This window comes from Montipora foliosa, chromosome 1 (assembly GCF_036669935.1).
Source record: "Montipora foliosa isolate CH-2021 chromosome 1, ASM3666993v2, whole genome shotgun sequence".
Lineage (NCBI taxonomy): Eukaryota > Metazoa > Cnidaria > Anthozoa > Scleractinia > Acroporidae > Montipora > Montipora foliosa.
Window position 1 is genome coordinate 8,577,745 of NC_090869.1, and position 16,215 is coordinate 8,593,959.

Here is a 16,215-nt window from a genome sequence, read left to right on the forward strand (position 1 = left end):
GCATTATTATTATTAACAATTTTAATTATACAGTAAATTATTCATTTACTTTTGTTATAAACATTAATTTCTTCAAATATCAATCAATCTAATAATTAACAACTCTATTTTGATTCAGTGTCAATAAAGCCACTAAAATTAATGACCACAAGGCTTATAAGCTGCTAATGTTGTGATAGGTTTATGTTGTAAGAGAATTAAGCAAACCTACATTCCAAAGACCACTTGAATAGTTCATCTTGCAAGCTTGGAATGATTCCATCAGCATCGCGAGTTGCTTTCATTTGAGAGAGCAAATCAGCTGCAACATCATTCAATGGCTCGGCATATCCTTCAGTAACTTTTGGTCTCAACATTTTCATGTTTAAGATACGACGAATCCTGTACCACTCTTCACCATTCCTACATATTGTGAAAAATTACGAAATATTACAATGACACCAATTGCACAAATTTGAGAGCTTACTGATTCACATATAAAACTAAATAGGCTTAATGTACAAGTTATACTGTAGTTAATTATTACTGTAATGACTACTATCATTTTCCTTCAAGTACATGATGACAGTGAAGACCAAGTTGGTTTTATTTTATATTCATGTCACGTTAAATCATGCAAAAGCCAAAAAGAGACGAAACTGGAATGATACTAAATACTAAGCCCATAGCCAAAGTACCCCCCCCCCCCCCCTCACAAAATTTGGAACGATTTCCGTACAGGTCCCTACTTCATTATGCATGAAGAATAAATTAATTACGCATTTGTGCTATTATTTTGTAGAACAATATGTATGTATACCCAAGAAATCGAATACATACATGGCTTATCTGTACTTATCATATAGATACTGATGAAATACTAGGATTTCTCCTTTTACTAAAAAATCATATCTTAACAGGCCTTCTGATATTACGCGATGGTGCGATTTCGCACAATTGACCTCAAATCGCATCCGATCGCACAATTCACGAAAAATCGCATAATTCACCAAAGGACGCACAAAATTCATAAAAAGAAACATAAATCAACACGTTTCTTAGAAATTCCTGCATAAATACGCCATTTTAAAGATGATTTATCTTGGAAAAAGGCTAAAAATCCTTTGCCACCTTCGAGTTTGTAAACATTCGAAGTTCAAGGCTTTATTTTGCATGTCGGCGACCTGGTACGAGTCTCCTTCTATTGGTGCAACACAAACACGGACTTATTTACACACCACTGAAATGATGACACAGTTGCCTGTAAGTTTTTCGGCAAAATGTAGTTTCTTTCGTTGAAAACTGATAAAAACTTACTCATGGATAAGTTTGTTGTGAAAACGCCCGCTTTTTCTTCGACGAAGAAGGAAGTTCCCACCTTCCGCCCAATCTGACAGCTCACGATCGAGCAAGAAAGTACCTCACAGGTACGGTCCACGTGGACGATGGACTGATGTTTTTCTCATCGTGCAATATTAGGGCCGTTTATACGAGAGAAGAAAAGCCGCGGCTTACTCTGGCCATGGTGTACAAAATACGCAAAAGGAACTATTTATACGAATATAAATTCCCAGGTCAATATAAGCCGCGGCTTGAAAAGACATGAACGTAGATTTTGTACCATTTATACGGAGTGCGGAACATTCGAGTCTTATGTAAGCCGCAGCCAGAGAAAGCCGCGGCTTATTTAATGGGGGTGGCCCTATTGTGGCCCTATTGTGATTGACCATCTTCGGAAGTTCGTGGTTGACAAGCACCTTGATCATTCATTTGTCATGTTAGCTATGTCCTTTCAACTTTTAACGTGGTGCACCGGTAGTGCAAAAGACCTCATTTTTTTTATTTATCCCAACTGATGTCGATCAAGATACATAATTACTGTTCCTTTGTGTTCAAAATGTTTTTAGGGCAGCAAAAAAGTGTTTTTCTTAACCTGAAACCTTATAAAACAAGCTTAAAATTGCTGAGAAAAAAATCGCATAATTTACATTATTTATCGCATAATTGGCCTTTCTAATCGTACAATCTGCCCTGAAAAAATCGCATAATTTGCATTTTTTAATCGCACCCTATCAGAAGGCCTGTATCTAATCACCTCGCGCACTGAACATATCATTTTTATCTTTCACATGTGAGAATGTAGGTGTCGTCATGGTAACGAACACGCTAAGCCAATAAAACACGAGCTTCGTCTTCATTGTAAGATACTTTTGTGCTTTAGTATATTTCTTCTGTACTAAATTAACATTTTTATTGCAAAATTTTACATTATCATGATTTGCTTTTCATAACTTTCTTATCTTGTTTCATGTTGCACAACATGCATGTTTTAGAGGTTGGTGACACCTTTTTCATCATTTCGAAAATGAATAAAACAAGTTGTTTTAAATGTTGACATTTCATCAATATCTACATTTATATAATAAACAGAACATTGCATGGCCGCTTGGGGATGCGAATTTTCACTTCTCGTGCTGGAAGTATCTCTCACTCGTTCGCTTGACGCTCAGTCGTTAGAGATACTTTTAGCACTCGAAGATAAAATTTGTATCCCTGCGCAGCCATGTAATATCTCTCTTCTTTGCCCACTTCACTCTCACCATTGCTTCTTTTCGTCCCAGCTTTCTATCCCTATGTCTTGTCCTTTTCTCCAGATCCCGCTTGGCTTTTTGTGCCATTCTATATAAATTATGTCACTCGCAGCTTGCATTGAACTCCAACCCTCTGTAAACCTCTGGATTACTTCTTCCTGATCTTGACCACTGAGCTTACGTGTCAAGTTGCTAATTCACACCTTAAAAATGATATTTATTTTGAAATCTGGCTGACTATTTACATAACAATGATAAGAAATTATATACACGTGCCGTGCCGAGCACCTACAATCGAACCTACAACTAGTAGGTTACCATTCGGAGATCCCTGTTTTGCTACTCTTGAAACAACCCCACCCCTTTAATTATGCTAACCGTAACCCTAATTACAACTAAAGACACTGTTTAGGCTTAAGGTTGAGTCCCTGTGATAGTTTTAGGTTTATCCAGTATTGCTGTGATCTGTGACCTGCTTTTCCTTCATGCCCCATGCGGTACAGTTATGGAAGATTGTATCATGCTTCCAATCTGATTGAGTGTATCCTTCATGGGAACCTTTCATGCACGAGTTCATTGCAATAAAATTGCTTCACGTTTCCCTTCTTTTATAGCAAACTTGTGTTTTTGTAAAAATTAAGATGGCTCCCGAAGTAATAGCATCAGCAAAGCAAGATTTGAACAATTGGAAATTGTCTCTGCTTCAGTATAGCCGATCCTGAGCAGTACATAGAGTGGTGCAACGAACACAACCTACTTTCGTCATCTATGAAATGTTCAAAACCAGTGTGCGGTCAGTTGACAAAGACAAAGTGCATCAGGAGATGGATTTGTTTCATTTCTCAAGAAAAAACTGCAGTGGATAACCTTCAATCTTCCAGAACTCATGATTTTCTGGCAGTAAGCTTTCCTTCAAAAAAATATTAACCATAGCGACCTGTAGCCAGAAAGTTTACGATTGCCTACAAGACGAGTGCTAACATCATTCTTTACAGTTAATGGTTGCCTAAACTTCATCGACCCGGACAAACAAGCCTTTACTGAGCAGCGCATTGAAAAGACATGATGGGGAGCATACACAATGTAGGTAGCCCAAGCTCGATATATGAGCAGCTCTTTATATGATGACCTTTGCATTGTTACGTGACTCGAGCGATTTGCATATTTTTAAGGATTTGTATGGGAAATAGCTCCCTGAGCTCCCTGAGGGAGCAAACCGGTTCCTCTAAAACTAACAGGAATGGCCGTAAAAATTATCGGCTCAAAGACCACACAGGTGGGAAAAACACACTCAACTAAAGTAAGGTAAGCCGATTTTTATTTAAATCGCTACATTTTCATAGGTCACAGAAACAATCGTTATTTTCCCCATACAAATCCTTACAAATATGCAAATCGCTCGAGTCACGTAACAATGCAAAGGTCATCATATAAAGAGCTGCTCATATATCGAGCTTGGGCTACCTATGTGGGGAGTGAAACGAAGAATGCCTCTTACAGGAACATTCATGGATCTCTACCAAAGTTATGCACTTAGAAGCATCATTGAGGATATTGCCAATCTCTACAAAAAGTGATAAAACGCAAAAGCCCACTAAATGCACCGTTCGCGATGCGGAAATGGCTTTGCCTAATACAGGAAAGGAAGAAAACTTTGCACTGTCTCGGTGAATTTACGAACAGAAAAAAAGAACTTCACGAAAAAAGGGCAGGTAGTAATTAAACTTTTAATAACAGTACCTTTATTTGGTCTGTTTGTTATGGATGAGAATCTGAACCCCATTACAACGATTGCTTGAAACTTCACTTCTTAATCGCTTATTCTATCTAAAATTAAAAATCGGCTAAAATTGCAGGAAAAGTGCCGAAATTGCAGGAAAAAATGTTCGATTTTCCGTAATTCAGTCAGAAGTTCAACCCGTTTTTTAAAAGTCCATATAGACTTAGAAAAAATCTCTGAGAAGAAAGAACAAAGGAGGGTTTCGACAAAATACTGACCCCCGGTCAACTGACCCCCTTACTGACCCCCCTACTGACCCCCTAAAAAATCAATGGGAAAATGAATACTGCTTACTTAAGCCTCAACATCCCTTTTTAAACAGCATTGTTCAACAATATTTAAGTCTAAGCACCCATTTTAAAAAGGTTAGTTTTCGATTATTGTTGTTGATGGCCGATTACTTCATGTAAGCTAACCTTTTTAAAATGGGTGCTTAGACTTAAATATTGCTGAACAATGCTGTTTAAAAAGGGTTTTTGAGGCTTAAGGAGGCTCGAAAGGGTTTTCAGCTGAGCGCGCGCGCGTAAGCCACACACGCAATTCGTATGCTGCTTGCGTCAGCTCATGATTCAAATGGGTCACCAGAAATAAACAAATACCGCTAATTTCGCTTACCTTTCTCCAATTCCTATATACATGGAATATAAATAGACATCTCCTATTCACGAAAACTACGAAAATTCTACTTAAACGGTTTAATAGTCGCTTAAATCTGTTTGTGTTGACCTGTAGCTCCACTCGCGCGCGGACTCGAATGAGCGGGTGACGCATGCGTAAATGCTGATCTTGTAACCCCCTAATTTTTCCTGATTTTGCAACTTTACTCGTTTATATCTCTGCTTCTGGACGGTGAATTTTTTTCATTTTTTGCATGTTAGCTTAGATTAATTTAAACCGTTTGTCTTTAAAATTTAAAAAAATTCTGTAGGTGAAAAAAAAAATTAGAGTCGCAATTCAAAAAAACTTATTTTTCTGAAAAACTGACCTACAGATTTTGTTGAATTTTAAATATTTTAGAGAGTATTTCTAACATTATCTGGTAACGCTGAATGGGAAAATTTCACTGTCTCGTTTCTTCAAAAAGGACAACATATGTTGATTTTAAGGCTCAAAGAAATGCCTAATATCGTTGCCATGGTAACATTATTTTGGAGGAAAACATAATGTGAGAAATCTACGATAGATACTTAATACCCTGGCCAAATTTCGTCTTGATATGATTGCCCTAACTGTATCTAAGAACAGAATATGTTTATTTGTTTGAAAAAAGGAGAAACTATTTCGAGCCTCCTTAAGTAAGCAGTATTCATTTTCCCATTGATTTTATAGGGGGTCAGTAGGGGGGTCAGTTGACCGGGGGTCAGTGTTCTGTTGAAACCCAACAAAGGACGTCTATTGTTATCACTATTGTTTTCTTGAAACAAAGGAGCGTATGCATAATAAAGTACGGACCTGTGCGGAAATCTTGCCCAAAATTCATGCATAGGTAGGTAGATTCGATTCTACAGCGAGGACTGAGTTAAACTTTGAGATAGGCAGTTGTTGTATAAAAAAATGAAATAGCAGACAAATCAACCAGACGATAACAGGACTTACAAAGTAGTAACGCCATCCACACGGTTTCTTTCCTGCTTGTACTTTTCCCATAATGGAAAGGGTGGATCTCGCTGAGGCCATTTGCCTTCGTTCCGGAACAAATACTCCACATCGTCTGGATTAGAAATGGTCACCGTGTCAAGACCAAAGATTTTCACGCGATAGATTTCTCCATATTGCTGAATTCGCCGTTGCTGGATTTCATGCATTCGTTGATATCCCCTTACACCATCTCCAAGGTCACGAGTGTAGTCAAGAAGCGCTCCAAGGAGAGGGAACCCTTTTGGACCTGGGATTTCGTCGACCGATTTCGCTTCTCTATCTTCCGCGGCTTGCGTGTGTGCCGAATAGAAAACAATCTGCTTCCGAAATCTCAAAGTCTCTTTGCTTTTATAAACACTCTGAAAGGCTCGAAACGATCGTACTGCAAACGTGACTGCCATGATGCGGATGAAAGACAGCAATTACCGACAATGACCAACCAGCGGTTTTCGTTAAAACAATGGTTTGCTGTGGGTGCTCCCCACGATGCACTCGAAAAGCACAAAAAAATAGGTACGCATTGCGTACGTGTGGTAGTGCAGTAACTTGACACAGTGCTTTAATCCATAACTGTCAACTGAGCTGAGTTTTGTTTTTTGCAGGACATAATATGTAAATACTAAACCCAGAAAGATTGAAGTAAAGGGGAATTGAGAAACATCGGTTTCGAGACTGACAAGTGCAAGTGTAACTTCTTTTTCACAGGAAGTTAAAGCGTGCAATCTGAGCGTCTGACAGCTTTGACAAACGTTCACTGAAGTTAAGTCATGTTCGGCGGGGTAGTATTTGAATGGGTGACCTCAAAATATAAGATATGCTGTCAAAAACATAGGACCGAAAATTCTATTTTAACGCTCAAAAATGGGAACCAAGCAAGGTACAGATTTTGTTAGCTGCTTTGTGCAAAACAAATATTGATGCAAAAGTAAAAGTAAATAAATATTGATACACAGTTTTTAGGAAGAGCAGAAGAAGTTTTCAGGAAGCGACAATCGAGAATAAAATATTTTGCCGTCAGAAACAAAATTTGCGACGTGAAAACAACTTAAATTTTTAACCGAGAATATAAAAAGTTACCATCTGCAAAAAACATTTTGGCTGCACAAGTAAATCGTAAAATTGAAAGTGACATCGAATTCAGTGGGCGCCGTGATCAAGTTCATCTCGCATGTTTACCCGCGAAACAAAGGATACATCTGTGTCAAAAAGTAAATCGCAAAATTGAAAGTGACATCGATTTCAGCGGCCGCCTGTGATCAAGTTACCTTGCGTGTTACTAACGGATACATAAACATAACATCACCTTTATTTCACCTCGGATTTACAAGAGTAGCTGTATTGCTAATTTCTCCGAGAAAAAAACATAAATGAATAAAATCATACATTATATACAGTACTTTAAAATACTATTTACATAAATAACAACCACATTGATGTTCGAAAGAAATTTGGCATATTTTAGCTCTGAACTCGTTCAAGGACGTTAATGACCTCAGGTCCTCTGTTAGTTTGTTCCACATGTTTGCAGAAGTGTATCCGAAGGAATGTAAACCATAAGTGGTTGTGTTAACGTATGGGATAACAAGTTTCCTTGATCCTCGTAGGTTGCGTTCAGTATTCCTCATTTGAAAAAGACTACGTATGTAGTTCGAATTCGGCATCGTTTCAAACTGAATTGCCTTAAAAACTGTTTTCATCATGTCTTGGCACCTAATACCATACAGATCACTAGAATTAAGTTTGCTTAATAACTCGTGGTAATGCAGAGACTTCTCGTCCAGAACAATCCTGAGCGCCCTTTTGTTAAGATTCTCTAATTTATTTCTATTTCGAGCCCCGCAAAAGTGCTACACTGCTGAGCAATATCTAAAACATGGAACAATGAAGGCCTTATAAAGTTTACATTTTGTATCTGTCGGTACTATTTTTCGGAAACGGGAAATTACATTAATTTGATTGTTAACCTTTGTACAAATGTTTTTTACATGGCTGTTGAACTGCAGATTCTTATAAATGTTCACTCCTAAAGGGTCGATGTTGTCTTTGACCGGAATATTAGTGTCATTTACTGTAAAACTAAAGGTGTACTTTGTATTACCTAAAATCATTGCTTGATATTTATTAGGATTTGAGTTCATAACATTCATACCAAACCATTGGTCAGCTTCGAGAAGTTGGCATACATCTGTAGCAAAATGACGGCAAGAAATCGGATTGTTGTTTTGTTAGTTAGTTTTTTTTTCTTTCAAGTGTTATAAAAGTCGATAAGAATGTGCGAATTCAACACAAAGATCACTATCGTCCAACTCTTGAGGTTGACCATTGTTTCTGCAAAGTCAAAAATTCGCTCTTCTAGGCGAGTCCTAGACGAAGTTATTTATTACCAGGTGATTCCAGAAACTGCTTTGTTATTCATGAGCGTCACAAATTCTTGCCGATTTTGGGACTCATTTGTTGAAATTCAAGCACGCTTCCGGTATCGAAAACGAAGACCCACTCGAAAAAACGAACACTTAAGGTTAGTTCAAATGCTATTTTTGAAAAGTTAGTCCTAGGAAGCAGTCTCATTGCCTCACCTTTCACGAAGCCAATAAAAATTAAACGATGAAATGATATGTGAAATGGATCATATATGAACTGCGGATATGAAATCAAATGAAGCTATGATCCTCGCAGCTATGAACGCAATTTTTGCAATTGCTTAAAGAAGCCTGAAAAATTAAGGACTTCAACGGGGTTTGAACCCGTGACCTCGCGATACCGGTGCGACGCTCTAACCAACTGAGCTATGAAGCCACTGACGTTGGGAGCTGGTCATTTGTGGGTTCCAATGTTCCCGTGAGGAATGAATGAACGATGAAATGATATATGAAATGGATCATATATATACTGCGGATATGAAATCAATTGAAGCTATGATCCTCGCAGTTATGAACGCAATCTCGTTCCCACAGCCTCCGTTACCCTTGTTCAGCAGAACAGGCGCGGGAGGCTCTGGAATAATCCAAAACCGGAACCAGAAACTCTGGTCCCGGTTGAATAACTGCGCATGCGTGAGCGGAGACGGTTAGAAATCAACAAAAACACTGGAGGTCACCTTGCCATGAAAGCACTTACTTTTCACTCGCCAGACAGTACACATGAGTATAAATACATCTCTTGATACACTCGAGACATTTAAACTGCGGAAAATAAGAAACTAACGAGATACATTTTATCAATCAAAACAGATTTCAGTATCTGGTGTCACACAAGTGACAATTGCGGTATTTACAATAACAAAAACGTTACGGAACTGGCAAGTTGTAAAACGATTTATTTTTAGATCATCTTCAACTTCTTATAGATAAAAATCCAAAAGAAATCGCGATTTTTGAGTTTATAATTTGAAAAATGAAAATGGCGGAAAATGAAACGGTTTTTCAACAGCCAATCAAATATGGCCTTTTTTTGGAAGCTCTCTTTCCCGACCGCTGACGAAGGGAACGATGACTCTGGGAACGAGATTGTTATGAACGCAATTTTTGCAATTGAGTAAAGAAGCCTGAAAAATTCAGGACTTCAACGGGATTTGAACTGTATCATATATCATTTCATCGTTCATTCATTCCTCACGGGAACATTGCAAACCCACAAATGACCAGCTCCCAACGTCAGTGGCTTCATAGCTCAGTTGGTTAGAGCGTCGCACCGGTATCGCGAGGTCACGGGTTCAAACCACGTTGAAGTCCTGAATTTTCAGGCTTCTTTACGCAATTGCACGAACAAAAATTGTCGTCCAAAATGAAATGTCAGAAAATTTATGGGTCTATTTTCTTGGGTAAAATATTTTGATAAGGATTTTTGTGGCTTATCCCATCCCTAAATTGGTTCATTGCTCGCAGTAAGTAGCACAATACTGATAGCACTGTGTTTCGAGTTTATTTGTTCATCGCATCTCCAACCTTCAAATTGTCGGAGGTCCCAGTTAATATATGTGGTGATCAAACGAAGAAATAGAAACAACTTGTTAAACTTGTTAACTGAAACACGGGAAAAAAGCATACATCAATAACTAGGCGGTAAAAACCTTTCCTTAGTGAGCTAGCCGAAAGGGAACAGCTCGAAGTAAAACTAGTTAAGCCCGGTGGAGAGGTGGAGAGGTGAAGTTGAGCTTACCTCTCCAAAAGGTGTTTGGTGTTTATGTCGGCCGATAATGGCTTTTAGTTCACCGATACTTCAACGATAACTCCCCGGCAATTCGCCAACACTTCGCCGATAATTCACCGAATATCGATCGACTGTCGGTAGAAAGAAACCCAATACTCAAAAGGAAAGCTAAGTGCAGGTTTTTGTTGTTGGTCGACTGCAGAACAATGGGAGCAATAGTTTCATCGTTGGCTCTGGCTGGGCCGAGTTTTCTGCGATTGATCCCGTTTAACAGCTGAAAATTAGACGACCGGCGATGACACATTTTGAAGCTGAAAAAAGAGAATTGTCCCTCGCCTAAACTATGTCCCTAGTTCCCAGTACTTTTCGGTTCGCTTCATATAGTAATCGTGCCTCACAGTAAAATTTCCGGGCCCCCCCCCCCCCCCCCCACCTCCTTAGCATGATAGCAATAACTGATGTCGTCATCGCCATAGGGATCGTCTGCTTAATTAACACACTTGACCTATATCCGACACATGACCGATATTCGCCCGATAGTTGACCAATATATTCCCGACATGTGGCCGATACTCGATCGAAATGCGTCTCGTAACGACTATCGACCGACGATCGATCGAGTGTTGACCGACTGTCGACTTAAGTAATAGTAGTAATAGTAAAAAATGTTTATTAACCCTCTCGCAGAGAAAGCTCTGAATTACAGGGAGATTAGAAATAACTTATCAATATTTCACAGTCACAAAGTCCTTTAGTCTATTAGTTCTTGTTGTAAGAGGGCGTATTCTGGTTCCCGACCCCGTGCAATAATCATATTGGACAGACAGGGTCCTAGAATGCGCTAGCTTCCTAACTGGGTGGTGCAAGTCCAAGTTTGACATGTATCGTTTACATAAATCTGTGCGGCGAGACTCGAGTGTTGCGAGACCTGCATCAATGAGCGTGGTCTCGTAGCTTAAACTTGGGAAGATAATGTTCATTGCTCTTTCTGAACTCTTACTAACGATTCTGAGAGGTATTTGGACATGTTATTGAAAACCACGCAACCGTATACCAGTATTGATCTTACAACTGAGCAATAAACTGCGATGATATCTTGATCGCCGACACCACACTTCTTCAGCTGACGTAGGGCATAATGCCGTTTGTTAGCTTTCCTGACTGTAATGTCACAGTGGGAGTCCCATTCTAGGTCGTCTGCGATAGTGACACCGAGGAGCTTTAAACGTGCGCACACGCTCAACGACCGTATCCCCGATGACAATGGGGCTCCACGTGCAACTATTATAGTCAAGAAAGTCAACAACAATACATTTGCATTTAGTTGGATTTAACATCATTTTGTGTTCATTAGCATAACTGTAAACGTCATTAACTAAGAAGTTTATTACCGGAGATGAGTTCCTTGGTACGATCTCTAAGATGGTTAGGTCGTCCACGAACTTTGCGCGTAGAGGCCATGATCTCATCAACTCGTCCACCATGATGGCAAAGAGAATTGGCCCGAGCTTGGTTGCCTGGGGAATACCTCCATTACACGGAAGGATGGAAGAAGATACATTGGAGATCTTCACATACTTGAAGCGTCCCTCGAGGAAGGCAGCTAACCAGCGAACAATGCAGGGATGGAGCGATGTTGCTTTCCTAGTAGGGTGCTGTGATCAATCAGATCGAATCCTGTTCTGAAGTCACCAAAAAATAAGTAGCCTGCACAGCTTGCTGGTACCAACGCGTCCGTAATTGACTTTCTACTCACTGCACACTGGAGGGGATCTAACACACGCACGACAGGCTCGTAAACTCGACTGACTGTAAAGCCCTACATACCCTTAGCTAGCTGGTATGTTAAGGCAATGGGTCGTATATCCTTTTTAACCGAAGTGGGGTGGGGGCGCACCAGCCACTACTGGGGCCAGCTCGAAGGCAAACAACTTCCAAATTATATTTGGGATTGCATCAGGGCCAGGTTGCTTTTCTATTTTAATGGCCCTAAGTGCCATGTACGCATCCCTAGGTGTAACTAGGAGGCAGCTCGGGATCTCGTGCACGGGGATGCTGTTGACATTATGTGGCGTAAGAGGGGTAAATGGGGATGTAAGACCAACAAAGAACTGGTTTCCCTCGTTGAAAATAAACTGTAATTACTCCATTTACTGATTTCTCGGAGCACGTGCATTGTGTTGAACGATATGGAATGTATAGTATATATAACGACCAGACTGGTTTGTAGTACTCACTTCTTTGTAGTGTTGAAAAACCCGCTTTTTTAAAACCTGTTCATATGAGAAATCAAACCTACAATACCAGCCAAAGAAATAAAAAGCCACGAACTTTTAAGGCGCAAAAAGAAAATTGGTAATTTTATATCCAGCTCAAGTAATCAATTAAAAAAAAATAAACAACAAATCATTAGAAATTTAGGGAGGCTAACCTTTTCTACTTCTTTTCACTCTTCGTATACTGAACTTGTTTGAACGTGCCTTACAAGTTTGCAAAAGTTGCTATGCAACTTCAAGATGATCATTAAAACAACGAAGTTCATGACCCATTATTTATCTTACATACCTAGTTTTGACCATATTGATTTTTAAAAACTTCCTAGACCAAACGTTTATCTCTTATTTTTTTCTCAAAAAAAAAAAAAAACACGCGAGGTTGAATTTTGGATATGACGTGTTATGACGTAGCAATAGTCAACAAAGGTGTTCGACCTTACCAAGTTCTTCGTTCCCCGATCACTTTCTCAATGTTGTGTGACCTTTCTGCTACAAGAAATTCAAATGTAAGATGAACTATGGTAAACGGTCTTGTGGTTCAATAGCTAGTGGGCCAAGTAGGTCATAAGTGCGACAGAAACTCAAGTCACTTTAGGTTAATACTTGTAGATTATCTGGCCAATCAAACCAGGCGGCAAAAATCAGCCAGAAGAAATGTAAACAAGACAAAAACCTTGAACATGCGACATGAAAACATTCGACAAGAGCACCTTCTTTTCTTTTTCACTTTCCTTCTTCTGCGACAGCCGTCTTTGATGCTTCAGCAAACGTATATGTTGCGCCGACGAAACTTTCAGATGTTGCTCAATACACACAGCAAGGCTTTTTTCACAGCAACAATTACCGCTGTTGGTGTTTTACGCTTTCGAGGGGGATGAAACTAGACACATGCCTTTTAAATAAGAAAACAGAAGATTCCACCGGAAAATAAAAATTTAAAGGAAAGTTTGCCTGCGAAAATAAAACATGGATGGATTCCTCAAACCGGAAAACCTGACTGCTATATTGTCTGTTCAGGTCTGTTATTTTGCAAATTAGGACTTCAAGCGGGATCTTCAGGTATATGAATATTGGTCTTGGTAACGTTCGCTTCATACTGAAATCTCAGTCAACCAGTCCAAAATGTAATTACATTGGAGTGAGAAAACTGAATCAAGCAATACTTGACGACTTTCACTGTTATGCACTTTTCTAGGCAGTAAAATAAACAACTTGAAATGTAGTTAAATTTTGTTAGCTTTATAGACACTACTGAAACGATTTACTCTTACCATTCGATGGAAATATATAAATCTATCGTTTGTTTTGAAGTTGTAACATGGATCACAGCAATGAGCGCGGAATAGCACTGCAAGCTCTCTTTCGCTTCGTAAAACTCCTTCATATAACTCACATATTAAACCCTGTTTAACGAGCTCGAGGCAAATCTTTTCTGATGGTGGAGCCAATATTAATACAATTTGCCCTCTGGATTAAGATTCAAGTCTACAAAGTATGGCTCTCCTTGCCTGTGGTTTGCTTGTTAGCATTAAGTACATCTTGTCATCCGGAGAAATCCTTGACTATTGCTACTGTCATAGCCTCGTTTGCATACACAAAAACCAAGACGGCGCATTTCAATTTTTTGAGGCGTTATTGCTGGCTATTAAACACATTAAGCACAAATGAGTGGTCAAGTATGACAATGCAGGTAAGGAACTTTCTATTCCGAGAAACTTTCTCTAGGCCGTACTTTCCCTTTAATTCCTGGTACTTTGTTTGCCCCCCACATTTTGAATAAACTATTGTTTTCAAAAGCTCTTGGGAATATGCAGTGTCTCCAACAGCATCTGAAAACAATACTTCACGCAAAATTTGGCAAACAAAGTGTATTATGGGGCATTCGAAAAGAGAGGATTAAATCGAGACTGAACAAGACGTCTATAAGGGCGTATCCGTGGGATGCACAAACCGTTTAGACAAATTGTCCAATTACAGTGAACTACAAATACGGGTAAACTTCGGAAAATGGCGAGAGATTACCAGAAACATAAATCTGTACTTCAACTAGAATTTATTGCAAAAACAGAAAAAGTGGTTATCTCTTATTATTAATGCTAGTAAATTTGCAAATGCATGGCAACATCCAAGCACTATTAGGGGTTATCAGGATACGGGATATTTACGTAAAAAATGATAGAGATACGGGATATTTGGGGGAATATTTAACGGGATACGGGATATTTAAAAAAGCCAAACTGGCATTATAAAGATACAAACAACGCCAAAGCAACTAGACCAACCCAGCTAAAAACACTTTCTGCGTGAAAATAACGAAAGTAATTATGCCTATCGGGCAATTACGAAAAGTAACGCAAAATGCCCCCTGTATCAGCCAATCAGCATTCAGTAATTTTGCACTCTATGTTATATTGGGGAATTTACGCAAAGACGAAGGCTATGTACCTTATTCCAAAATGGCCACCATTTAGATATTCTTTTGTTTTTATTCAAATTAGACCGTGATGCTTCGTTCAAGAGAAAATATTCTTTTGAATTTTAGGCTTAAGACCGAGGCATCAAGGGCTAATTTGAATAAAAACAAAGGAATATTTAAATGGCGGCCATTTTGGAATAAGGTGTATGGCAAAGACGTTGCCACAGAGCAAGAATATATTGATTAAAAAAAGGAAAAAAAAAAAACGCGTTGAACGTGCAGCCCGAGTTTCCGTGCATCTCTTTTCCGTAATCCACAAAAGAAAAACGTGAAATCACCAAATTTTATTAATTTTCTTTTTTACCTTGAAACTGTTTACAGGATAGTTCTCCCGTATTGTACATGGTGAACAAGACTCTGACGCAATCATCGCGACCTAAATACTTACGTTAACGCTTTATCCTTTCACTCCTGTGGGATTCCCATTGACGAGTAAAATCGTCTGGCGTTAGACAGAGTAAAATCTATAAGTGTCACTCTTGGGAGTGAAAGGGTTAATTAAGCAATAGAGGACTTTTTCCTCGTTTATATAGCCTCATCTAAACACGAGGGGGAGTTGGATTTGGAGGGTTTGAATAAGTGTCGAGAATTCTCCCAACTCAAAGAGTGTTAAGATGAGGCTATGTAAACACAGAAAAAAGTCCTGTATTGCTTTTACAAAATACTTCTCAAAAATAATTCGACAAATGAAGGAAAATGCTGGTTTTTTACTTCTGCTAGATTTACGTCTAATTGATTGAAACAGATTTTCTTGATACACGCTCATCTTTCCTACCAGCCAGTCAAAACGAGCGTCTCACAACAATACCCACGCGTGAGATATCTTGACTGTGAACTCCCTATTGTTTGCAATCTGAGGAGGGGTTGAAAGACTACCTTTGCTTTCCAGTGCTGACATAAGCCAATTAAGAGAGATTTACGAGAGTCGCATTTACAGAGAATGGCAAACCGTCGTCAGGCTGAAATTAGAGAACTGAAGCAACGACGACGTCGACAGCAACGAGAACGTCATCTCAAGATTAAAATTCTCGTCATTGTTTCAAAATGTTGCACACATTGTATTAGTTCCGAAGTGAGTCGGGATTACTTCAAACTTTTGAATATGACAAGGGTGTGGTAGTCCCTCAAGAGTGACACTGGTTGGAACGGCGCTTCATTTAGGGGAGAAAATGAAAATTGCTAACGTTTTTAATAAAACCTATTTCACGGTGTTTTGTAGAAGACGGCAAAGAAATGGACAAAACTGTTAAAACGCACGTGCAGGGCGTGCAAAGGTATTGCTTTTGCCTTTTTGAATATGAACATTTATGACGTTTTCGTTGCCGT

General features: G+C 39.1%; 1 protein-coding gene across 1 annotated transcript in view; it reads right to left on the reverse strand.

The window, feature by feature from the left end:
* Positions 1–6,420, reverse strand: part of LOC137971745 (cytochrome P450 10-like) — a 21,797-nt gene extending 15,377 nt beyond the window's left edge. The window contains exons 1-2 of the mRNA XM_068818542.1: positions 5,947–6,420; positions 212–402 (exon numbers count right to left, since the gene is read on the reverse strand). Coding sequence (XP_068674643.1) covers positions 212–402; positions 5,947–6,389 — 634 coding nt within the window. The 5' untranslated portion in view covers positions 6,390–6,420. The remainder of the gene's footprint in view (positions 1–211; positions 403–5,946) is intronic.
* Between the last annotated feature and the right edge of the window lie 9,795 nt (positions 6,421–16,215).